This window comes from Danio rerio, chromosome 8, assembly GCF_049306965.1.
Source record: "Danio rerio strain Tuebingen ecotype United States chromosome 8, GRCz12tu, whole genome shotgun sequence".
Lineage (NCBI taxonomy): Eukaryota > Metazoa > Chordata > Actinopteri > Cypriniformes > Danionidae > Danio > Danio rerio.
The window spans coordinates 28,820,328-28,846,741 of record NC_133183.1 but is presented as its reverse complement, the minus strand read 5'-3'; the positions used below and the strand labels follow the sequence as shown (position 1 = coordinate 28,846,741).

General features: G+C 38.1%; 1 protein-coding gene across 6 annotated transcripts in view; it reads left to right on the top strand.

Moving 5' to 3' along the window:
• Positions 1–25,832, top strand: part of slc16a1b (solute carrier family 16 member 1b) — a 41,400-nt gene extending 15,568 nt beyond the window's left edge. The window contains exons 1-6 of one of the 6 annotated variants that reach the window (XR_012383585.1): positions 8,231–8,803; positions 8,903–9,201; positions 18,286–18,429; positions 19,789–20,583; positions 21,751–25,540; positions 25,622–25,832. Coding sequence is in view for 3 of the 6 variants with exons in the window: in NM_200085.1 (NP_956379.1) it covers positions 8,985–9,201; positions 18,286–18,429; positions 19,789–20,583; positions 21,751–21,980 (1,386 nt within the window). In the remaining 3 variants the exon portion in view is untranslated. 6 annotated transcript variants of the gene reach the window in all.
• The last annotated feature ends 582 nt before the right edge of the window (positions 25,833–26,414 follow it).

The following is a 26,414-nucleotide window of genomic DNA, read 5'->3' as shown; positions in this document are numbered from 1 at the left end:
CCGTAATAAACAAATAAAATATTACAGTGAATGTGGTGTGATGGGTGTTAATACATTCAAACTTTAATTTTGCTCTGTGTAATTAAGCTAATGTCTCTGAGCTTGTGTGAAAACAGACATTAATGCAGTGAAATCATATCCTGGATTGATGCAAATGACCCTAAAATGCATTTGCAAAAAATCCTCTCAATGCAGTTCTCAGTGTGTGTGTGTGTGTGTGTGTGTGTGTGTGTCTGTGTGTGTGTGTGTGTGTGTGTGTGTGTGTGTGTGTGTGTGTGTGTGTGTGTGTGTGTACCCTTAGAACTTGTTTTATTCTAACTTTTCTTATGTTCTTTTTTATGAACCATGTTAATAATGTTAAAAATATTGTCCAATAGCCTTTAGGTGATATTTTAGTGAACTTGAGCACATTCTGGTATGTAATGCCTACTTGTCATGTTCTACTCTATTCCACAGAAAGACAAATCCCGCTTTTATTCTCTTTTCACACACAAATGCAGAAGTGCATAAAATGTTTTACAGTTCCAAATAGGTCCTATTTACTCTCTTCATTGCAATTTATTATTTTGCAAAGTAAAAGATTTATTTAGTTGTGTAAATATTTTTGGGAGCAGATAAAAACTTTTCATGGGTGCCAGTAAAACTGCTGTTTAAAAAATGTTCAAAGGGAGTGTCTTTCTCAGAATGTATCAGGGCTGGCAATCAAGTCCTCTTAATACTTGAAGAATGAACAGCTGCTTCAGTATCTCTCTTTCTCTTAATTCACTGTTTTCTCTGCAACTCTTTAATACTTTAGTACATCACATTTTTGCTGTCATACGAACCGCATGCGTCCTCTTTTCTCAGAGGAGACACAAGCTTGCTTTAAATGCTGCATAAAACCAAAAGATTGGTCACTTTAGATGTTGGTCAGGCAGTCTTTTCTTTTGTAAACTCCCCCAGAATTTTGGCCAGATTCCTCTGTGTGAACCTGACTTTGTCGTTTGTCAAAGATTTGGCTCTGTGGGATTACAGTCGTAAGAAAGAAGTTGTGTTTTCCACAATTTTGAATTGAAAAGATGTCGGGTGAATCTTGCTATCGCTTATGTATGTGCAAACTTAACAAGCAGTAAAAAGATTAGTCTCAGTTCGGCACTCTTAAACCTTTGGCAGCTAAACTTCACACTTTGGCTAGTGGCAGCTGCTATCTTGAGAAAGCAATCCTTTCTACACTGTTTATGCCAACAAACACTGCTCACTGCACTAGATTTCACCAAAAATTAACAACAGTTACATAAAGCTGTTTAATTTCACTTTCGTATTTTGAATGTCTGGAGTCTATTGTACCTTGTCATGCTTTTAATTCCTTCAGATGTGCACAGTAGGCCTTGACAAGTCCAGTGATTCTGCAAATAGCATCTGACTATATTCTGAAACCGGTTTAACCGAAAGATACTATGCTGACATACTTGCTTCGATGTATAGTATTTCCTTTTAGAAAGGAAACCCATGTTCTTTTAAAAAAAAAATTCTAAGGATGCTTTCATAACTAGACTTGTTTCGGACCCTGGCGCGTTTCCCCTGTTAGCGCAGTTCATTTGACATGTGAAACCAGCAAACACAGATGGATACATGGCAAAACAAAGGGTTCGAGATCACCAGAAGGAGGTGGTCTCTGCTCAATTGAAACAGACTTTGTAGTGGATCGATTGTAGAGAGAAGGCAGAATGAACTAACGAACCAGGCTATATCGATGTATTATTGATATGTAATAGTAATGTATACGGCTATACGAAGAGAGAATTGAGTATAGTGGGTGGGATGTCATCCCTATACCGGTAAATCTGAGTTTCATGTTAAATACAAAAGTGAAAGCATGCTGAACTATTAATGAGAGCTGTTTATCTGTTAGCAAAATTGACCGAACAGCAGTCTTGGTTCACTGTCATTTATCTCTATTTATAAATTCTAGCCAACGGCTATAGATGAGAAGGTCTTGCCTCTGTTTTAATTTTTGGTGACTGTCTGTGTGTTTCATTATTCAAAAAAGTGCAGCTTTCCGCTTATAATGTTTTATTGCTCATCGTCATAAAATAAAATAAAGACGGGACGCCTCAGCTCAGCGGGACTGCAAAATAAACCGTGGAACTCTGACCAATGTGAGGAGAGTTTACTCGCACATGACTTGTTTTAGCTATTTTGGTCTGTTTAGAAGCTTTGCAGTGTAAAAGTGAACCACACCAAGAACAAAGAGCAACATTGTAACTATTTTAATCCCTGTTTCGGAACCCTAAGCCATATATTCATTTAATTATGAATAATTTTGAAGAAACACTGCTGTTGTCAAAAGATGAATGTAGTTATTTAATAAAAACTACAAAAATAGTTCAGTGACACTATAATAACACTAATGAAAAACAGAATTTATTCTAGTTGTCTATAAAGAAAAACAGTAGTAGTTGCATCATGACAGCTTTATGAGTGCTCAGGTGCTTAAGTTTCTGTCTGAAGCAACATGAAGGTAAGACTTAATTAAAATATGTCTGGTTACCCCCAACTGTTCCATCCTCACTAATGTATGAACCCTCTTCCTCTCTGAGGCCCAACCAGTGATTTAGCCCTCACCTCCCCAAGCACAAATAACAGCCTGAGACCATGACTTTCACGCGCCAGTGAACGTATTCTCTGTTCTGAATCCTGACTGACTCAGTTTACTGTTTGTGCGTGTACATTTGAAAAACTATATTTGTTAGGGGCAGTTTGAGCTTTAGACCATTCGAACGAGGAAAAACAAAATCAGGGTTAAACATTTTTAGCTGGTCCTCAATTCCTGGCACTTCTCTTTTTCAATGGCTGCTTGGGTATTTAGATGGATTTAGGGTTACGGTTAGAATGTGGTAAAGGTAAGGGTTGGTGTTGTTGGAATCTTAGAAGTGAACTATTTTTCATATAGTAATTTTATATATTTCGTAAAGGTACAGATCAGTTATGGTGAAATAATTTGATTGGTTTCATGTACTAGCAACATTCCAACCATTAATTGTTCATGAATGTCTGCTTGATTGTTCTGTACCTGTTTAACTTTATACACTCACCAGCCACTTTATTAGATACACCTCTCCGACTGCTTGTTAATGCAAATTTCTAATTAGCCAATCACGTCATCAACTCAGTGCATTTAGGCATATAGAAATGGTCAAGACGATCTGCTGCAGTTCAGCAGGTAGGAGAGAAAAGGTGATTCAATTGACTTTGAACGTGCTATGGTTGTTGATGCCAGACGGGCTGGTCTGAGTATTTCAGAAACTGCTGATCTACTGGTATTTTCTCGCACAATTATGTCTCCAGTTTACAGAGAATGGTCCGAAAAAGAGGAAATATCCCATGAGGGGCAGTTCTGTAGGCGCAACCGCCTTGATGCCAGAGGTCAGAGGAGAATGGCCAGACTGATTTGAGCTGATAGAAAAGCTACATTAACTCCAATAACCACTTGTTACAACTAAGGTATGCAGAAGAGAAGAAAATCTCTGAATGCACAACATGTCAAACCTTGAAGCGGATGGGCTACAGCAGCAAAAGACCACACCAGGTGCCACTCCTGTCAGCTAAGAACATGAAACTGAACCTACAATTTGCACAGGCTCATCAAAATTGGACAATAGAATATTAGAAAAATGTTGCCTGGTCTGATGAGTCTTGATTTTAGCTTCAATATTTGGATGGTAGGGTCAGAATTTGAAAGCATGGATTTGTCCTGCCTTGGATCAACGGTTCAGTCTGGTGGTGGTGTAATGGTGTGGAAGATGTTTTCTTGGCACACTTTGGCCCCATTAGTACCAAGTGAGCATCATGTCATTGCCACAGCTTACCAGAGTATTGTTGCTGGCCATGTCCATCTTTTTATGACCACAGTGTCCCTATTTTCTGATGGCTACTTGCAGTATGATAACCCGCCATGTCATAGCGCGTGAATCATATCAGACTGGTTTCTTGAACACGACAATGAGTTTACTGTACTTAAATGGCCTCCTATGGCCTTTTTCTCAATCCAATAGAGCACCTTTTGGATGTGATGGAACAAGACATTCTCATCTTGGATGTGTAGCCGACAAATCTGCAGCAACTATGATGCTATCATGTCAACATGGACCAAAATTTCTAAGGAATATTTCCAGAACCTTGTTGAATCTGTCACTAAGGATTATGGCAGTTCTGAAGGCAAAAGGGGGTCCAACCCGCTACTAGTAATTGTCTTATAAAGTGACTGGTGAGTGTACATTTAGAGTTAAATTTATATGGAGAAAGTCTTATGTTATGTGTGGTGATTTGGTTTATGTGATATGGAATTCGCACTTTTGAATTTTGTTAAGGAAACATTGAATCGATGCTCCCTGATTTTTTGATGATGCATTTTGGGACTTTTCAGGCAGCAAACATTTATAGAGACATCCCTTTAAATGACTTCCTAAAAAGGGAACTGATTGGCACCCACCCCTGGAGACTTTGAGGTGTCTTCAAGCAGTATTCTTATCTTAAAAAGCCATGACACCCCCACCTTCAGTTCACATGCAACAAACCCCGTGGATCATGGAAACAAACACATACAACCCTTCATGAACAGCTGAATAATGCGTACAGTGAGTCCGCGGATGCGTCTCACCCAGTCATCAACATAGAATTTCACAGCTGAGCTTGGCACTGGCAGCCAGGTCTGCTTTGTCTTCAGAAAGCATGTGCTCTCATGAATAATTAAGAAGCAGGCTCTTCTCATAGGATAAGAAAGCTCCACTATGAATAAAAATGAGAAACCAACGCATTATCTTTGCACTTGCAGTTCTGCGCTACGTCGCCCATTTTGATCCCGCCCCAAAAATCATTTTAAACCCGGAAGAAGAAATTAGCTGACAAAAGCTCAAAATTACCCAGTTTTCCCCACAATTAAAGCTAACAAGTGCTAACATTGTCTCAACTGATGCTTAACTCTCACAAATCTGTTAAAATCTCAAAAAAAGTACTTGAGGGTTTCGTGAACCTTTAAAGAAGCACAGTGGCATAGTTTAGATACATTTTAGGGGGCAAGCTTTGAGTGAGAACTTAAACACAGGATGTGAATTCAAACGGCAGTTAAAGGATTTTGCACATTGAGAAGTCTTAACAGCCCTACTTCAATCAACATAACCATTGACAATCACTCAGACATCTACATTATCAAAGAGATGGAAATTAAATGAATGTACCTTAAGTGTGCATTCACACCTCATTCAGGCACTGAGGGCTTGTTTGAGTCAGCCAACTAGAACATACATTGTTATTCACATTTTTAAGGGTCCATGTGCTCCAAAGTGTTTTTATTCCTGAACCAAGTGTAAATCTTCAGTTGTTGACAATGGAAGCACCACATTTTATTAGAACAATATGGTGAGAATGTTGGAGAAGTGCTCACAGCTGAGCATTTTTAGGAGAACGCTGGCATTTTTAGCTTGGCAAAAACCACTTACACCTAGGAATTTAACATGAGCAGGTTGAAAATTGATTAAAATATGTAACCAATCAAATTGGTAGAAGTGTTGTTTACAAGCACAAACTCTCTACCTGCACATCAAATGTTCAAGGTTATCTCTTCATAATAGGGATGGGAAGATTAACCGATATGTATCGATACGCGGTTATGCGCGTTCACGATGCGAGTGCATCGGTTGAGCAGCAGAGGATGAATGAAATTTTGAAAGCAAATCGAGATGCATCAGTTTTTGCGAGATGCATCGATTTTTCCGAGATACAGCTTATATTTTTAATATAGAATGTATTTTTTTATTTATTAACAAGTGTTGTCAACCTGTTTTTGGCGCATAATTTAATCGACCTACTTAAAGTAAGCCTTAGCAACGGATTTGCGGATGTGCACACACTACAACTCAGTGTATCAGGTGTGCGGATGAAGCTAGTGGAGCGCCCTCAGAAAGCGCGAGAAGCAAAACAAACATTTTATTCCCCACTGAGTTTTAAATCTAAAGTATGGCAAGCAACATTATGGATTTAAGGATGGACGACATGACAGGACAGATGCAATTTGCAAAATGTGCCGCGCATCTGTAAAATACGCGGGCAGTACGACTAATCTGATATCTCACTTGAAGCGGCGCCACGGTGTTGTTGTGGAAGCATCTTCTAGTGTTTCTGCATCCCCGGCTTTCGCACTGCTTCAACCAGCTCCAAAAGTGGTGAGAAAAGCATTGCAAGTTTTTTTTTTTCCATGCGCAACAGTTCTGCTCGCTCTACGCCAATAACGAATGCTATTCACCTGCAAAGATATTCAGCCTAGTGTCACGGAGAACGAAGGTTTTAAACACCTCCTCCTGTTAATTTTTATTTAATTATAATAATGATAATATTAATAATAATAATGATAAAAATAATTGGGTGTCACGGTGGCACAGTGGGTAGTTTGACCACCTCACAGCAAGAAGATTGCTGGTTTGTTATATTTTTATTAGCCTGTTGTTTACAGTGACAGTGTTGTTTCAAAGCAGCATAACACTGCTAGTTCACAGCCTTAAGTTTTGAATAATCAGTGGCAAAATATATCTTTGTAAAACTTGTTTTCATAGTTGAAAAGTTAAATCACAATTCTTGTTGTGCAATGCTAATTTTATTTATGTTGAAAGAGTGCAAATATATACATATTTTTTTAATATATATTGCACTTATACATTCTGTTTATCTTGAAAATACTTAAATAATATGTGCTATACTGTAGGTTCTAAAATGGCCCTCTACTGTAAACTGACACTCTGGCTCTGAGAGAAGAGCCAGTTTGTAAAAAAGTCTTGGTTTTGCTTGGTTTATAAATAATCAAACTCATTCAATGGCACAGCATCCTCTTTCACATCATCTCATAAACTTGATCTAATTAGTTAGTGCTGAAATATCGCATCGTATCGTGATATGGGTGTGAATCGTATCGTGTTGCATCGCAATATGTCACAAATGCATCGCTAATATATCGGATCGTATTCTTTGTATCGAGATGCGTATCGGATCGGCATTATAGCTTAGATGCCCAACCCTACTTCATAAGTGTATCGCACTGATACTTATACTAATTAATTATACAAGTAATATTAATTATTTGCCTTCATAATCATGTTCAAGGCGACATGGTGGCACAGTAGGTAGTGCTTTCGCCTCAAAGCAAGAAGGTTTCTGGTTCAAGCCTCAGCTGGGTCAGCTGGTGTTTCCATGTGGAGTTTGCATGTTCTCCCTGCATTCGCGTGGGTTTGCTCCAGTTTCCCCCACTGTCCAAAGACAAGTTAAGGTGAATTGGGTAGGCTAAATTGTCTGTAATGTTTGAGTGTGTATGGATGTTTCCCAGAGATGGGTTGTGATTAGAAGGGCATACATATGGGTAAAACATATGCTATATAAGTTGGCTGTTCATTCCACTGGGCCGACCCCAGATTAATAAAGGGACTGAGCCAAAATGAAAATGAATAAATAAATAATCATGTCCTGTTTCTATCCTACGATGTAATTAGTCCTTTAATAATCAGTATTTTATTGCGGTGGCCAGTTCCCTGGAGCAGAGGGCCCATTGACCACCTCTGTACACCCTGCTCTCTGGTTTAGAAAAGGCTTTCCTCTCCACAGCAGCCATCTCAGTCCTCAGTGAAAGTGTTTTTTTAGCAGGGGACACTGTAAATGTGCAAAGACTTTTAAAAATATGTCAAATCCTAGCAAAATCACAGTTTTAGTTGAGTCTAGTTGAGTCTTTAGTTAAATCGTATCGAGTCATGAATCGTTACATCCTAACTTGCACCCTCAAACGTCCTGTTAAATGTTTAGATTTTAGTTTCATTCTGTTAGTTTTAAGGATATCTATTAGCTAGTGTGCTCCAAAACAGGTGACAATTAACAGTTTTCATTTAAAAAATATAAACTGATATAAAAATTCCAAGATTACAGTTTGTCACTTGTGTTTAAAGTGGTCAACGGTTTTGTTTTCATGTCACCTCATATGTTCTCATTCTCATACAATCTTGACCAATCAAATGCCGTCTAGTATCTGACATGCCATTTTACCCTCTTAAAGACGCTTTTTATTTGATGTTCTTGATCTCAACCACTCGCACTAGCAGATCTGTGATAAAAACAAAATGCTTTTTGCTGTTTTTTTAAAGGGAGGAGCTTCTCTGTCCCAGCCTCTCTTCATTCAGTTGAGACTGTCAAATATCGAATAAAAAATGCACATTTCAAAGTGCTTCACAGGACCTTTAATGCTAAATCTAAAATACATAACTTGTATTATTTACTACATTTCAATTAGTTTTTTGATTACTATCAGCAGATATTAAGATTTTTTTTTCATTTGTGATGGTTCATTTTAGGGTAAGGATATAGAGAAGACATTTGTGGAGTTATTTTTCCATCATAGTTTATCATCCATCTTACCCAATTAAAAAAAAAAAGAATAATCTAATAATTTCCTGCTTTTTTAATTCGGTATCTTTATAATAAGTATTCAGTGTTCATTATAATAATTTTAGATGGAAATCTAGTTGATAAATGTCCTCACTAAGATAGCTCTGTGTGAACGTGAGTGTGTGTAAAGGCATTTCAGTTCATTTGATGTGTCCGGAGCTTGTATGTTTGTGTTTTGACATCCACTCAGTTAAAAAATAACTGACTAAAGCAGTTACGCTCAATCTACAAGCTGTTTACACAGTGTTTGTGTTCACGCTTTGTTCATTCACATGCTGTTCTCTTGCTCTGTCCGCGTGGATAGCTTTTCCTCAATTGGACCTCGTCCAGTGTGAACTCCACTTGGGTCTGACACAGTTCACAGAGTTGAGAACTACTGTCTTTCACTCTGTTTGTGTGCGCTCTTCTCTAAAACATGCTTGTTTATTCATTCTTTCTCTTACAGATTGATACAGTGTGCTTGAAGCTCAGCTGATCTTACTTCAGTACTTCATTTCCATCATCAACCCTCATCTGTGAGTGTGAAGATGCCTCCAGCAACAGGAGGTCCAGTGGGCTACACTCCTCCAGAGGGCGGCTGGGGCTGGGCAGTGGTGGTCGGAGCCTTTATCAGCATCGGCTTCTCTTATGCCTTCCCAAAATCCATCACGGTGTTCTTCAAGGAGATTGAGGTCATATTTAATGCCACCAGCAGCCAGGTGTCATGGATCTCCTCAATCATGCTGGCTGTCATGTATGCTGGAGGTGAGTTCAGTTTACTGCCATCACTTTTTTTCGTGTTTTGCTGAGGCGAGAGGGGAGTTTGTGCTGAGGTAAATCTCGAGAACTCCCCCGCTGTAGTAGCTATTAAACAGATAGTGATTGCTCTTGAGAAATACTTACTTGGATTGGTCAATTAACTTAAGTTGCATGTTTTTGGATGGTGGGAGAAACCGGGGGGCCCGGGAAAAACCCACACGAGCACGGGGAGAATGTGCAAACTCCGAACAGAAACATTAGCTGGCTTGGTAATGAACAGAACTAAAGAACTTGCTGTGCTAACCACTGGGCTATCATTCCACCCATCTAGGAAAGAAGTAGTAGGGGTGGAACGGGGGATTCTTCAAATTGAAGATGACTGTGGTATGAAACCTAGAGCCTTTATAGTGGCTTATTAGTCGTCTGATGAATCATAAATTGGATAATGCGGGGCCAGTCGCGAGCAATCATAGGCATGTGATCCTCTCGAAATTAGTAAATAAATAAACTTCACAAAAAGCTAGTGTTTGGTTCCAGCTATCATTTTAACCATGCTTGGGTTTTAGTGATTTAAAATACTGCTGTACATGGATTGCAAGTGCCCAAGGCTTTGTTTCCCTCTTTTAAACTAAGAATCCATGGTTTCAAAATGGATAGAAAATTGACTGGCTTGTGATTCAGTTGTGTGGTTCGCTGCTAGTCACATCACAGGAAAAATTTGCTTAACCCATTATTTCTAGTTGTTTTATTTGCGCTGCTAAAGTAAAATAAGGTCAGAACTGAAACAGCTGTGTGTTTAAACTCTGACCTGCTTTTAGCTGCTGATGTGCACTGAAAGACACATCTGTGTGTGTTTGCACGTCTTTTTTTTACAAGTTTCCATGTAATTAAGTTGCTTAGGTGGATCAAGTTGGAAAACCAGTTTAAATCTGCCTGTCCTTAAAGGCAATCACCCACATTGCTATGCTGATTCGTCATCAGACCGTTAAACCACACTTATTTACTTTCATCTAATATTAAGTCAAACGCTTTGGAAGTGTGTGGGTGGAATGGGACTAGCAAGGTTTGACTGGTGGTATAAAGACGCTGAATGGTTTGAGATTGGTGGAGTCACTTGACACTTACATAGGAGGATACAAACTATGTATTATGGCTAATATTTGTACGTCAGAGGCAGTGTGCTTCTTGAGGACTGTGTATGCAAATGATGTCACTTCCTGGTGAACGTGTCATTAGTTTCCACCACAAAGACTACATTATGCTCATGTGGCTTTGCACGTAGACTGAACTCAACAAAGAGGCTCTTCCAGTCACATAACCTGAGAGCAAGAGAGAGACAGAGGGAAAGACTTTCTGTCTCTATATGTGACATTTAAGAGAGGAAACCTAAATTATTTAAAATAAACAAAATAAAAAATAAATAGTATAAAAAACTATAGATAAAATTGATTGTTTTGATATTTTGTTTATTATATTATTTACTTAATTTTTTTTTGTTTTTATTTATTTTGTAATCATTTTTTATTTTAAATTTCATTTGTAATTGGATGTAATTAAAAGGAATACTTATCAACACATGGCAATATGCATCAATTATTTATTTAGTTTCAACTCTGTAATTCAGATTCAGAATCATATAACAGAGACAACTCAGTTTTTAAATGTCATAAAATTTTTTAAATGTATTAAAATACCGTTTTTTGGAAATTATTTTCACAATTATTATGTCTCACCAACCACAAACTTTTTTATATAATTGTACACTTTTTACCGTTAAGAAAAATAAAAATGTGTGTATTTTATTTATTTTTTTCCACAAAATACGACTTTCATAATGCCATCTATGCAGATAAATTAAAGTTGCAAGTTTTTAATAACTGTTAAAGTTTTAATATTTAAATTAAATATATTTTTTACAAAACTTAATTTACATCTTTGATTTTTGAGCAATAAATCACACCGAGTATTTATTGGTCAACCACCTTATACAATACCATTTAGGTGAGGGTTCACCAAACTTGAACTTTAGTATGCAGCAAAATAAGAATATTCTATAATGGGGATTCCCAAACCTTTTTATTTATTTATTTTTTACCTCTTTGACCCTAATTTTTTTACTGACATATTTTTGGGCTTTGGTGACTTGAATTATGGAAGTCATTATAATTGTTTTCTGATAGTTTTTTTGTTTGTTTTTTTTTTTTTTGGCAGAGATTGATTTATTTATTTATTTATTTATTTTTTTTTTTTTTCATCTCTTCTAAAGTACATGACAAGTATCTAAACCCTGTCCTCTGCTGACTCTCATGTCCTCCTCAACCAGTTTATGTTACGACACAAGGGGGCTGGAAAGGATGGCCCGTTCTCAGCTGCACAAAGCCTGTCAGAATAAATTAATTTGAAAAAATGTGACTGGGGGACGAACAGATTGCTTTGAACTTTGATTGGCTAAATGAAATGAATGGCAAAGTCTCTCTGCCTCCTTTTGATTATGACGATGATAGATTAGCATTTATAGGAAACTAGCACATATAACATTTTGAGATATTGACTACTGAACTAAACATCTAACCATACTGAGATAATTTATAGCAATACTGTAAAGTGCTTTTGTCTTTACGTTTCTGTGTGCTTCTTTATACCTACTTTAACTTGACCTGTTAGCTTTAGCTTGTGTGCACACAATACTGTTTGCTATGACGTTTTTATCTGTTTGTGATAGTTACAACTGTGATGAATATGACTGATGTAAGTTGTGTCATTGTAGGAATTATGCCAAATATCACTTCATCTTTTCTGTGTTTATCGTGTAAACGTCTTAGTTAGCATGTTGACCAAACAAACTCTTGTAAATGGCTGAAGTGTTTTGCCTTTTAAGTGAAGTTATTCAACTCTCATTGCTTTCAGGGTGACCTGCTCTAAATGGAGCCTTTTACTAGACAGCACTGATGAAAAGCTTTATTTGTTCACTAAAAAAACTTGACTATTTCGTCCTCTCTTTTTTTCTGTGCAACTTAATTTATTAATGTGAAGCGCAGTACAACTCATAAATAAATTACATTTTGCATTTGAAAATGATTAAAGGGACAGTTTTTCAGACAACCTTTAATGGAAATGTATAGTTTTAGTTGTCATTGTCTTATCATGTCATCCCCTTTTTTCTGTTGATTACAAAAGAAGAGTATTTGAAGAATGTCATCTACAAGAAACTTGTACCTTTATGGCTCGTTTCCACTGACTGGTATGGTACGGTTTGGGTCGGTACGGGTCACCTTTATCAGACTTGCGTTTCCACTACCAAGGGTACTCTTTTGGTGGGCGTGGTGTATGACAAATGGCCCATTTCCACTGAGTAGTACGGTATGGTACAGTTTGGTCTGGTACGATTTTATGGCCGTTTCCACTGTCAAAAAGCTTACCAAACAGTACCATACCACTTTTTCGGCACCCTTTCGAAAGGGTTACCAAACGGGAGAAAGGTTACCTAAAGGTGGAGCTACACGTGTAGCTGAACGCTGATTGGTTACAGAGATGCATCACAAGCTCGTGGAGCTACACAGAACGTAAACAAAGGAACCACCATGTTTTTTGAATACAAAGCCGAGACATTACATGGAAATACTATATGCATGTAATAACGAGCCATGGATGACCCGGGCTCAAACAAACCTTGCAGTCGTCTCGATGAACAGACACAAAGCCAAGAAGAAAAATCTGCCGTGTCCTGTTATTTTACAAGCCCGTCTAAAAGTGCGAGCGGTATTCGCTTTCTTCCGGGAGCTCGCGATCGCTTCTATATTTGATATAACGAACTTCTTGAGCTGATGATAACGTGTGCGTGATTATTGAAGTGTCTCCGTCATCTGATCCATTCAGAAAAAAAGAACAAGCGCAAGAGTGAAGCAGGAGTAAAACGCGGAAAACGAGAAGTCGTCAAAACACGGGAGCAAAATTGTTTTAGGGACCTGAATCATGAACAAACTGTCATGTTTATCTTTGTCTTTTGGATTATTATGAACTGGGAATGACAAAATTACTCTCTAAAAAAGCTTACATTTGCTGGTGAAGATTACAGGCACAGATGAGAGGTTTGCGCTGACTGTGGGCTATATTGCGTGTGTTTTTGAACTCCAATAAGTACTAAATGTATGATGTGTGTAGCTTTTCTGTAATTCAATAATATATCTGAGACTGTAAGGGGCTGTATGTGTTCATAAATGTTGCATTTATGTATTTATTTTATATAATTACAGACGTTACAATAACCTATTTCGATCTTTGATCTGCAGTTATAATCAAATCATGGTTATAGAAAAGTTATATAAAATATCTAAATTTATAAACAATTATTTATGTGTATAAAGCATCTGATTTGTGAGAAGTGCTGCTCATTATGACATGTGAACGACCCATACAGCTTTACTGTAGACATTTATTCGAGCGAGCATGAAGTCAACTTAAACTTTGTCATACACCACGCCCACCAAAAGGGTACCCTTTGTGGTGGAAACGCAAGCCTGATAAAGGTGACCCATACCGACCCGAACCGTACCGTACTTTACCATTCAGTGGAAACAAGGCAAAATTTTCAGTCGCATCATTCTCACTCGAGGAAATGTCTACAATGAAGCTCTACAGGTCGCTCCCATATCATATGAAAAGCACTTGTCACAAAACAAACGCTTTGCACAAATAAATAGTTCTGTATAAATGTTTATTACTAACTTTTCTAAAAACAGGATTTGATTATAACTGCAGATCAATGACAGCGCGAAGTAGCCTACTGTAACGTCTGTAATTATATTAAATAAATAAATAAATAAATAAATAAACAAACATATATGAACACATACAGCACCTTACAGTCTCCGATATGTTACCAACTACAGAAAAACTACACACTGCAGACATTTCGTCCTTAATTAGGTTCAAAACAACACAAAATATATCCAACAGTCAGTGAAAACCTCTCATCTGTGTCTGTAATCTTCAGCAGCTCGTGCAGCCTCTGTTAGAGTCATTCTGTCATTCCCAGTTCATATTAGTCTAAAAGGTGATGATAAAAATTAAAACAAGGCAGTTTGTTCATGTTTGCTAAAGAAATAATTTCCTCCTTTTTCCGGCTTCTCCTTTTTTTTTGCGCTTCTCTCTCGCGTTTGTCAGTGTCTAACAAGATCGGGTTTCAAAAGCACGTCAATAATCAAGCACATGTTATTATCATTAGCTCAAGACGTTTGTTATTTCAGATGCGTGGTGAGCACAAAGAAGAAAGCGAAACCGCTCTGGCTTCAGACTGGCTCGTAAAAAACTATGAGGGACAAGGTAGATTCGGCTTTGTGGCTGTTCATCAAGATGACGACAAGGTTTGTTTGAGCCCAGGTTGACCATGGCTTGTTATTATATGTATATATAAATTCGCTGTAATCTCTCGGCTGTGTATTTCAAACATGGAGATTCTTTTCTTTTCATTCTGGCTTGTTGCGTAAGCGAATGACATATCTCTGTAAACCAATAGCGTTTAGCTGCGCGTCTAGCTCCGCCTTTTGGTACCCTTTTTCAAGTTTGGTACCCTTTCGAAAGGGTGCTGAAAAAGTGGTACGGTTCAGTTCAGTACGCCTTTTGACAGTGGAAACGGCCATAAAAGCATGCCGTACAGTACCACTCAGTGGAAACGGGCCAAGACTTCCATAGTAATTTATGTCCTACTATGGAAGCCAGAGACTACATTTACTGACAGCATTCTTAAATATTTAATTAAAATATTTTTAACAGGAAAAAATCAACTTATAGATGACCAAATATACATTTCCGGGTTAAGTATCACTTTAATATAGATTGCAGTCATATATTTGTGAGGGAACTGCTAGGGAGAAGAAGTGTTAGGTTGCTATTTTTGTCTGCATTTATAATGTTTGAGCTAATTTTACTGGAGTGAACAGCAGTTTGCCCCCCCACACACACACACCCACACACACACACAGACAAGCACACTCACAGAAATAGCAGGTTCCGTAGGTCAGCTTGGTTCTGCTGATGAAGTTTTTCCTCAGCTGGTCACATGTCCTGTTAGTGAAGTGTGTGCAGATCCCATCACAGTTTCCTTCCTTTGAGTGGTTTCATGTGTCCTCCTACTGTCTGCTGTGTCAGTGTAGGCAATGACTGCTGCTGTGATGCCATCTTGTGGAGGAACTGCCTTATTGCAGCGTTTCAAAAAGTTACACATTTTAGCTTGACTGCTTTAAGTTAGCCATAGAAAGTGTAATTAAATATAGTACGAGTTTGTTGTGTTTTGTTAGCTAAAAAATTTTAATTATTATAATAAAAAAGCACTTTTTGACTAGACAATTTTAGATTAATCTAAAGTTCATATCAAATAAATTATATAAAGTAAAACCGCAATTGCAAGATTATCCAACCTGGTCTGTTGATTATTGTTTGTGATAGATAGATAGATAGATAGATAGATAGATAGATAGATAGATAGATAGATAGATAGATAGATAGATAGATAGATGCGTGCGTGCGTGCGTGCGTGCGTGTGTGTGTGTGTGTGTGTGTGTGTGTGTGTGTGAGAGAGAGAGAGAGAGAGAGAGAGAGCGCGAGCGAGCGCAATATCACACTACTGGCAATGCGATATGGCTTCATATCTGCACTGGTGGAAGGCATGCGTTGGCTCCAAGCCACAGCCAGAGTGCCTTAGTGGCCAACACCAGTGCCAAAATACAGCCATATCACACTGCTCTGAGTGTGATGTTGTGTTTATACAACTGTTCGACGGCATAATCGCGTGTTTAAAAAAAGAAAATGATACACAGAGTTTCAAACTCTTGTACGAATAACTACTTTCTTTAGCCGCTCATTCAAATCTGCAGCAACAACAGAAACCGTTGCTTATTCACAGGTTACTTTAAAGCTAGTTTTTGATTGATTCTTTCATGTAATGTCTACAGGTAAATTTTGCTCTCATTTTAAAGGGTCACGAAACACCAAAACACATTTTTTGAGCTGTTGACAGTGGTATATGTGTCCCACACTGCTAAAAACACTATTAGGACACCTATATTTCACAAAAAAGTGTAAATTGGTTGTTTTTGCGTTATTTCAAGCAAATTCGTACTTCCTGTTTGAAACGAATTTTTGAAGCTGCGTCACGGTCATGACATAATAGCGTTGTATTCCAGCGTGCAGACTGGGCGTCTGTGCCAGAGTGTGCCTTATTACGTCTTACAGTGTGATGCATTAATGCATGAGTTAGGCTTGGTTCAAACCAATCAGCGCGCTCTATTGTGCAACTTCATTAATATTCATTAGTGTCACCGTCTTTACACCACAGAGACGCCACGTTGTGTTGGCAAAACAAGCGTGAAGTGTTGCTTTTACAGTTTGCTGCCATTAAGTTTCGTTTTCATTTTCTCTCTGTGAGAGCTTATCTGGATCACGTGTGGATTACAGTGTACGCGACGCTCGACAACAATAATTTACGTGTCTAAGGGGGATTATTGTTTACCTGAGAGCTGTTCTCATCTGCAAACGCTGAAATCCGGATTCCGGATGTAGTCTTCTCTTCATAAAGACGCGGCTCTAGTTGCTGGTGATTGTCCTGTCTCTACAGATTTGGTAAGTGAGCGACCAGTGCTCTTTGTATATTCAGTTTGTTCGTATCAAATAAGTTAACTATTGCATTGAGTGCAAACATGTTAGCACCGCATTTTGTGACCGGAATAACACACGCGGCTTTCGGACGCTACCTGCCGTGTGCATCTAAGTTTCCGGGAAATGCGGAGTTTTTTTTCCGTCATTCGCCGTGCGGTATCAAACATTGCATGAAAAATACACGCTTAGAGCAGATCCTCGAATCAAATATCTCATTTGTCGCGAGGGGCATGAATGAATTCCCTGAATGAAAGAGCCGAACTGCAGTTAAAGTCCGACATTTAATAATTTGGCAAATAATTCGACTACAGATGTCCATGTAGGTTAAACACCATCCCTTTCTCCTGTGTATTTTGACTGAAACTCGCGCGTGCCCAAATAGACACTCCCACACCCTCCCACTTTAGTTTCTCCGACACTCCCCCCTAAACAGAGCTGGACACGCCCACTTTTCTGACTTTTTCCAAAGAAGAGGTGTGAAAACACCCTGCTGAAACGAGGGGGTTTCATGGCCCTTTAAGATTGAGGCTAAACAGCATGAAATGCCATCAGTCTAGAGATATTTCCCAGCATTTTTCTGTTGCAATCAGGATTTCACAATAATTAATCATGAAAAAGCCAAAGCAAACAATACCAGTTTCTGTGGTATAAATATATAAATATTTGCAGAATATTGCATGGCGTATTAAGGCTGATTTATACTTCTGCGTCAAATGCACGCTTATGCTACGGCGTTGACGCATAGCCCTACGCCGTGGCCGTCGACGTCGCTGACGTGCACCTTTCAAAAAATTTAACTACACGTCGCAACGACCCGTAACGCAAGCTCTGTGATTGGTCGACTTGGTAGTGCTGATGAGTCTGGGCGGGACCGAGAGCTGCGCGAATGGCGCGACCCCGATGGAGCGATTGTTTACAAGTGTGGAGTCCTGTGAAGGAGCTCCGGATGGAAAGTTTTTTTTTGTGTTTACCTCATAGTTAAAGTTGTTGCACGTCCGCCAGTTCCTGCCACAAAATGAGCGAGTTTGAGCCACTTGTACATTCAGGAAGTCTTCAGGAAAAGCAAAACAGCAGCGAAGAAACTTGACACAGAGGAACATTTACACTGCCAACTAGCGTTTCAGAAGTGTTAATGCAGACCAACAGAGACAGCACGCAGAAGTATAAATGCACAGCTACGCGCGTTGCCTGCGCCGTGGGTTACGCCAGTCACTTGAAGCTGAAGTATAAACCAGGCTTTAGTGTGTATTAGTGTAAACAGGGCCTAAATGTGTATTTTTTTTCGAGCGGCTTTGCGACGGGGCCGGATGGAGGATAGGCGATGCCGGCTCAGCATCGTGTTGTGTATTGGCCATCGGCGATGGATGATGACATCGTCTATCGGCCCAATCCTTTTGCAAATTAATTTATTGAAAAAAATCTGTTTTCTGTCAACAGGACCAATCAGCAGTATTCTTGTGAATAAGTTTGGTAGTCGGCCAATCATGATCGCTGGAGGATGTCTGTCAGGCACGGGATTAGTTGCTGCATCCTTCTGTGACACAGTGGAGGGGCTGTACTTCTGTGTGGGAGTCATAGGCGGTAAGTACACTCATCATAGACTGAGAGATTCCAATTAAATAATGAAAGCTACAAATACCATTGTGTTTAAATTATACATTTAATGGCTTTGGCGATAAATTATTTGCAATGGTATTTTGGGAGCCTTAAAATACAAGTTTTTGAAAACATGTTTCAGTGTAATTGTGTCATTGTGTAAACTACAAAAAATGCTCTATAGGCACTTTAGCCACCTAACCCAGGTGCAATAATGTTAGTTACAATTCTAAAAACAACAAACTAGTCAGTATTCTTTGTTATGTTAGAAACACGCTTCAAATTTCACCAATTATTTTGCAGAAACATGATTATTTACTTTTTTTTTTTGGCAGAATATGGTGCCTTTCCATATTTACTCCGTTTTGAACCCATTTAAGTCAATGGAAAATATAGTATATTTCAATATTAATATTGTATTTTGACAGAAGGTGCAATGTCAGAGTTATAACTCTTTTAAATCACCTGTCTGCACTTTTTTACAATTGATATGATTTATAAATATGCCATTGAACTATATTATAGTACAATATCAGATATCAATCATTCCCTCCACAAATGTACTTGTCAACTTGTGTGTCTAGTGATTGTTGTACTTCAGTAGTGCTGCTGAAATGGCTTGTCTCAATTTCTGTCCTGGTATGAAATAGTGGCTTGGTTCAGCACTGACATCTGGTGGACAAACTAAGTTGAGAAATAAAATGATTCAAAGCACAATGTAAGCTGCTCAACCACCATATGCACACACGTTTGAACTGAACACATACAGTAAGAACGTTTCACAATTGTAATCTTTATCTTTTAACAATGGTTACATATTAGAGTGCAAAACAAAATTAAGAGTCCAACATGGCTATTACATGCCTATTATTTAAAAAAAAACACCACCAATGTGCACCTTTACCTTATGTACACGTGCCTTCATGAAGACTTTTTAACTTTTTTAGTGCCTTGGACTGTTTTGTTTTTGTTTGTTTGTTTTTTGCAAACTTTTTAATGTATTGGTGCTGTTAGATATTGGATATAGGACTCTTCAATAACCCCTGAAGCTTTTTCATCTAAAGAAGCATGTTTCCAATTCTCCGCTTCCTGCAACTCTTTATTTCAGTTGACCGTTCAGGCATTTAATTTACACTGAAATTTACATGTCATTACATGTTATATAAGTTTTATACATACCAGTTATGTAAGTTTTGGATCTCAGCCCTAGTAAATGGTGACAACTCTTCCAATGTTGTCATTTATATCCAAAAAAGCAAAAAACGTCTGCTTTTAGTATATGTAAACATACCCTCAATCATAAATGTAATATTTCTCACTTCTCTTTCCTCTTTTTTCGTGTAGGACTTGGTTTGGCTTTCAATCTGAATCCGGCATTAACCATGATTGGCAAATACTTCTACAAGCGTCGGCCAATCGCTAACGGCATCGCCATGGCAGGAAGCCCAGTGTTCTTGTCGACTCTGGCCCCGTTGAACAGCTGGCTGTTTGATCAGTTCGGGTGGAGAGGCAGTTTCCTCATCCTAGGCGGAGCTCTGCTCAACTGCTGCGTCGCTGGATCATTAATGCGGCCCATTGGACCAAAACCACAACCAGCCATACCCAAAGAGGATGCTGAAATCAAACCACAAGAGAAAAAAACCGTGATGCAGACCATAAACGGCTTCCTGGATCTGACCCTCTTCACCCACCGAGGCTTCTTGCTGTACTTGCTAGGAAACGTCATCATGTTTTTTGGCCTCTTCGCGCCTCTTGTGTTCCTCAGTAATTACGCAAAAAGCAAACATATCTCCAAAGACAAGGCTGCATTCTTGTTGTCCATCTTGGCTTTCACAGACATGATCGCTCGGCCGTCTATGGGTCTGGTGGCAAACACACGGTGGGTTCGTCCGCGTATCCAATACTTTTTCGCTGCGTCTGTGCTGTATAATGGCGTCTGCCACTTGTTGGCGCCACTCTCCACCGATTACTTGGGCTTTGCCATTTATGCAGTGTTTTTCGGAGTGGCGTTCGGCTGGCTCAGTTCTGTGCTTTTCGAGACGCTCATGGATCTTGTAGGAGCTCAGAGGTTCTCCAGTGCTGTTGGGTTGGTCACCATTGTGGAATGTGCGCCTGTGCTGCTCGGGCCGCCACTGCTGGGTAAGTCTGAGAAAGAACATATTCAACTTCATAGGATTGTTCACAGAAAACTGTCAACGCTTAGCCTTGTATGTTTAAAGAACATTCCAATATCATATTTGGTTACCAGTTGCAGTGTTGTGTTCCACAGACAACATCATGCAGTTTTTGGATAAACATTAGGAAAAATGTCTAATTTTATTTAAAATGGAGTATGGCATTTAAAGATTTCACATTGATATTAGCTTTTACTGGTATCAATTTTTTTTTGGTGCGATAAATTGGTAAAGCTTTTATCATGATGTACGGTATTATCACCATTTATTTTTACATTAAAGTCTTATATATTTTGAAGTGACCACAAAATTAATTGTTCATTATAACAGTATACTGAATTATTAAATAAAGGAATGTCTGGTTGATATTATTAAATGTTAATACATGTTTTAGTTAATGTATTAAATGCTTGAATGTTCTCATGAACTTAATTTTTGTAATAATATGGATTAATATGTCTTATTTAAATTAATACATTAATTTTTTTATTGAAATGATATAATATGTTAAATGTTAGGTTTTATGTATATTACAAATATCATATTATTAAAATTTCAAACCAAATGAAATTGTTCAATTCCACATATTCTCATCTATTAAAATATAATATGAAAGTTACAATATTTAAAGGATTTTTGAGCAAGATCTTTAAGTAAATAAACAAATGTATTATTATTGTTGTTGTTGTTGCTGTTGTTATTAAATACTACTATTACTACTGTTATTACCATTGTTTGAAGTGTTTGAATTTTCTTGTTGCCTAAAATGTTAATATTTTAATATAATATACTAAAAAAAAAAAAAATAAGAGCGTGACTTGGAGATTCACAGCTCTGCACAGTTTAATTCCAACCCTGTTTCAACACACTTACCTGTAGGTTTCAAACTTAACTTGAGGACTCGATTAGTTTGACCAGATGTGTTTAACTAAGGTTGGAACTATACAGTGCAGAGTTGCATCCCTCCAGGAACTGGATTTGACACCTGTGCTTTTGATTGTCTTGTTATACTTCTTAAATGGTGCTATTAGCATTGACTCCACCAATAGGCTAAGACTTGTATTCTTCAAGTCTAGGTAATGTCCCAGATAATGAGCATGACCAACCTGTTTTATCATTTCTTCTCTTGCAGGACGACTCAACGATATCTATGATGACTATAAGTACACATATCAGGGCTGTGGAATCGTTCTGGTGATTGCCAGCATCTTCCTGTTTGTGGGAATGGGTATTAACTACCGACTGGTAGACAAGGAGAAGAAAGAGGAAGAGAAAAGAGCCAAACTGGAAGACAAAGACGAGGAGACCAATTTAGACAATGCCCTAAACGAGAAGGAAAAGGAGGCAGATGGAGTCGTATAGGATGTGTGAGCCGACATTAGACACTAATAATGCGTGCACACACCAGCAATCCATGTCTTCCAGATCTGACTGTCCAAATCATCAAATGGTGAAATCAGTTCCCTTCTAATATAGAACAGCACAATGGACTGCGCGTCTCAAATATGAATTTCATTCTCCCAATGTTCATAAGGGAGGCTCTTGTACCTTTTCACAGTTCCCCTATTTTCTGACCTATTACAAGCATTATATGAGCATTCCTAGTGTTTTGACTCCAAAATTATACTGTTTATCCACCTTTAAATGCAGCTACAAAATGCACATTTAAATACGAAGCCGATTTTTGTCAAATTCGTGACAGTTAAGGTGACTCATGTGCACAGAATTTGTCAAATCAAGACATGGGGAAAAAGAAAGGTCTTTCATTCTTCAGTCGGTTTCCATTGTAGGAATAGTGTTAGACTAAAGGTCATTATTGTATGTTGTTTTTAAGGTTGAATGCAGATTTTGTTTTAGTGTTTGGTAGTTGTTGTCTTCCAAGTTCTGATTGGCTGGGAGAAAAACAATGGTGCCATGCTTTGCTACACTGCCATAAAAAGGCAAAATGCAGAAATTACAGCAAGACTGAAACAGTGAAACCGCTTTGTCACACCATGAGTGAGGATCTTTAGGGTGACATATGCAGTTACTTTGTTTTTCTTTGCGTGGTACAAAAATGGAAGGTTCGTTCCTATATGATGTTTTTGACTGTCTTGCAATCTCACTGTGCCTATTTAACTATGGAGATTTCAGTGGTTACAGTTTCTAGGAAATGCGGTAGACAGAATTTTGCAAAAGTCATCCTCTTTGTTGTTTTTGTTGCTGTTGTTTAGTCTGACAGGCTATTCTCACTTCTCATAAAGTGGTGTTTTAGTTTGTATCATTTAGTGAAGAGTTCAGATAGGGGAGACTTTAAAAAATATTTCTGACCAAGTTGTTTTTAGGCATCTAAAAACTGCTTTAATTACAGATTTTATGCCTTTGATCGGGTGCCTTTTTGTCTATATCCAGGTATTTGTAATTAACGGCTATACGTGTAACAATACTAACTCCATAACACGCTAAGAGAGGAGGTGTGTTGATTTTTTTAAATCACTTTAGTGTCATATTGTCTGGGAGAGTGAAGTCAATTCTAACTGAGCCAGCAAACAAAAATAGTACTGAATTTCTGTTGGCTAAAAATAGACTTGGTTTTCAAATTCTGCTAGTGTTTTATATATACATGGATAGTTCACACCAAAATGAAAAACAGTCATCATTTACTCATTATCTTGTTCCAAACGGTTCATCTTTAGAAAACATAGATTTCTGTCCCTTGTTGAAAGCCTGTTCACACTTGAAAATGTTTGCAATGTGGTCAAGAATGATTCTATGCAAATTAAGCAATTTATTCAAAGCATTATGTGATGAAAAGATTGAATTGTGGCATTTGATTACCATATAACATTGATCCGCAAGCAGATGCTCAATCATACATCATTGGCTCATATGAAAGCTCAAACGTGCCATGTGACATGCAGGAATGAGCCCTATTGGTTACTCACACATCAGGAAAGCATGCTCGAGCATCTGTGATTAAAATCTGAATGCTGGAAACATGGTTAGCTCAATGTTTTTGTAAATGCTGTACATTTATAACTGTATCCCTTATAAAACCACTTAATTCATATGAATGAATTGATCAAATGTTTGGAGGGATAGTTAACACAAAATTTAAATTGTCATTTACTCTCCCTTCACTTGTTCAAAACCTTTATGACTTACTTTCATCTGTTAAACATGAGAACTTATGAACATGAAAATTTACTCTGTTTACTCGCCATCAAGTACACTGTTAAAAAAAATCTGTAATTTTAAATTAAAAAAAGGAAAAATCAGAATTTTTTTGTAAAATAAGACGTTAAATTACAGAAATTTAAATGTAAGGAAATTTCTGTAATTTAACATCCATTATTCAACTGTAAACTTCTGTAATTTAACGGACGTTATTTTCTTTTCTGCGTAGTCCCTTTATCAATCTCGGGTCGCCACAGTGGAATGGACCGCCAACTTATCCAGCATATGTTTTACGCAGCTGATACCCCTCCAGCTCCAACCCATCACTGGGAAACATTCATTCACACTCATACACTACAGACAATTTAGCCTACCCAATTCACTTATGGTGCATGTCTTTGGACTTGTGGGGGAAACGAGGGCACCCGGAAGAAACCTACGCAAAAACAGGGAGAACATGCAAACTCCACACAGAAATGCCAACTGACCCAGCTGGGGCTTAAACCAGAGACCTTGTTGTGAGGCGATTGTGCTACCCACTGCGCCACCGTGCTGACCAAGGGCTGGGTGAACAGAGTAAATTTTTATTTTTGGGTGAACAGTCCTTTTAGGGCAAGAATGAACAGGCTTTTAACAAGGACACCGAAACGCTTCGGATTTCATTACAAACATCTTCAATTGTGTTGAGAAGAGTGGTTTTGGAGTAACTAGATAACAGAATTTCCATCATGGGGGTGAACTAGCCCTTTAAGCCTTTAAAAAAAGACAAGGTGCTTCTGACGTTCCCAAAGCCTTTTTAATCCTTCTGCTTTTCACACTACTATTGCTGAGCATGTGGAACACGACTTTCAGGGCTGCAAAGAGAACAACAAACTCGAGATTTAGCAGATCTCAAAACAGTGCTGCAGTCACTATGAAGTGATAATGTGTAACGGAAAAGGGTGAAAACGGCGTCACCTGCTGGCTGTTGTTGTTCATTGCAACATTGCCGCTCAACAGCAGGCCTAACAAATAGGCTGGTACACTGCAGTTTCATTCTCGTATTTTTAAGAAACTTTTGTGAGTAATTATGTTCTAGTATCAATGTGAAGTCACAGCAGATGGCTTTTTTTGTGTAGTGCACTTTAATTAGGTACATTTTAAGGTGTAATTCATGTTCCTGTTTGTATGTGCAGCATTCACAGTGTAACAGTTTATTTGGCATTCTTTATGAGTAGAAATGGATTGGTCAGAAACCTGAAAGGTGTGCGCTTGTATACAGAAATGTGCTACCATGGAGTTGGTGTTGTAATGTAATCTCCGAGCTCTGATGAATGACTGCTGCTGCGAGACAAAGAGCAGAAACGCAGTGTTAACGACTCAATTTCAGTATCTCCGATAAGATCAGTATCGCTGCTCGGACTGCACTTCTGTTTACAGGATCAGAGCCATCTGAACTGCACTCAGTGTGTGCGCGCAGGTGGATTCCTTATTAGTGTGAAGGAAAATACTGCTGTACTGAGAAAATGGACCACCCTGAGAAAATGCCATGTAAGGGGTAAAGCTTTTCACTCTCTTGTTGTTGTTCGATCCTCTTGTTCCCACCACTTTTTTCTTTTGTGGGTCGATTAACACTCAAGTAACACTAACTAGTGAGCTTTTAAAATGTCTTCTGTCAGAAAAAAGAAAAACAATTGACTGAGGTTAAGGGAGAGACTGTAGTGTGTGTGTGTGTGTGTGTGTGTGTGTGTGTGTGTGTGTGTGTGTGTGTGTGTGTGTGTGTGTGTGTGTGTGTGTGTGTGTGTGTGTGTGTGTGTGTGTGTAAGTGTGTGTGTGTAAGTGTGTGTGTGTAAGTGTGTAAGTGTAAGAGAGAGTGTGTATGTCTGATGTCTTCACAGAGATTCCATGCAAGCTCACAATTTCATGATTAATTTAGGAGGTTAGAGTTTGACCCTTATAAGGCATTCAAAGCAAATGAAATGTGTATTTTTTAGGTATTTCAAACAATATCGTGTGAATTTTGGTATGTTTTGATGTTTATTTGAGTGGATGAGCAAATCAATAAACATTTTATAAAAATATGAATGCATTTATTCTGAGGATACTGTATAAATGCTGAAATGACTATCATTCATTTTTACAGGGTAAATCAGCTTAATAGTTATTTTGTTTGTTTTTAGAGTCTACGTTTTACAAAAAAAAAAAAAAGAAAATGCATTGTTTTCAGTAGATATTGTAAATTAGATTGGTTGTTTGTGCTTTTTAAAACTTATAACATTCGTCTTTGTTAATGTAAATGGCAATGAGCACAAATATTTAATGTTAATATTTACATATATCTGCTGCTAATTTGGCAGCACCTTGCATGTAGGAAATGCCTTGTTGATGTCAGAGAGAATGGCTAAATGGGTTTGAATTATTAGACAGACAACCATAACTCAAATTCATTACAGCTGAGGTTTGCAAAAGAGCATCTCTGAAAACATGGCACATTAAACCTTGAAACAGGTGAGTTACAGCACCCCAATACTTTACAATAATTGAAAAGCTGAGCCTGGTTAATACCTGGATGGGAGACCACATGGGAGAAAAACTACGCCTTACTAGTGGTTTGGACTCACTTTTGTCTTCAGAACTGCCTTAATCCTTCGAGGGGTATAT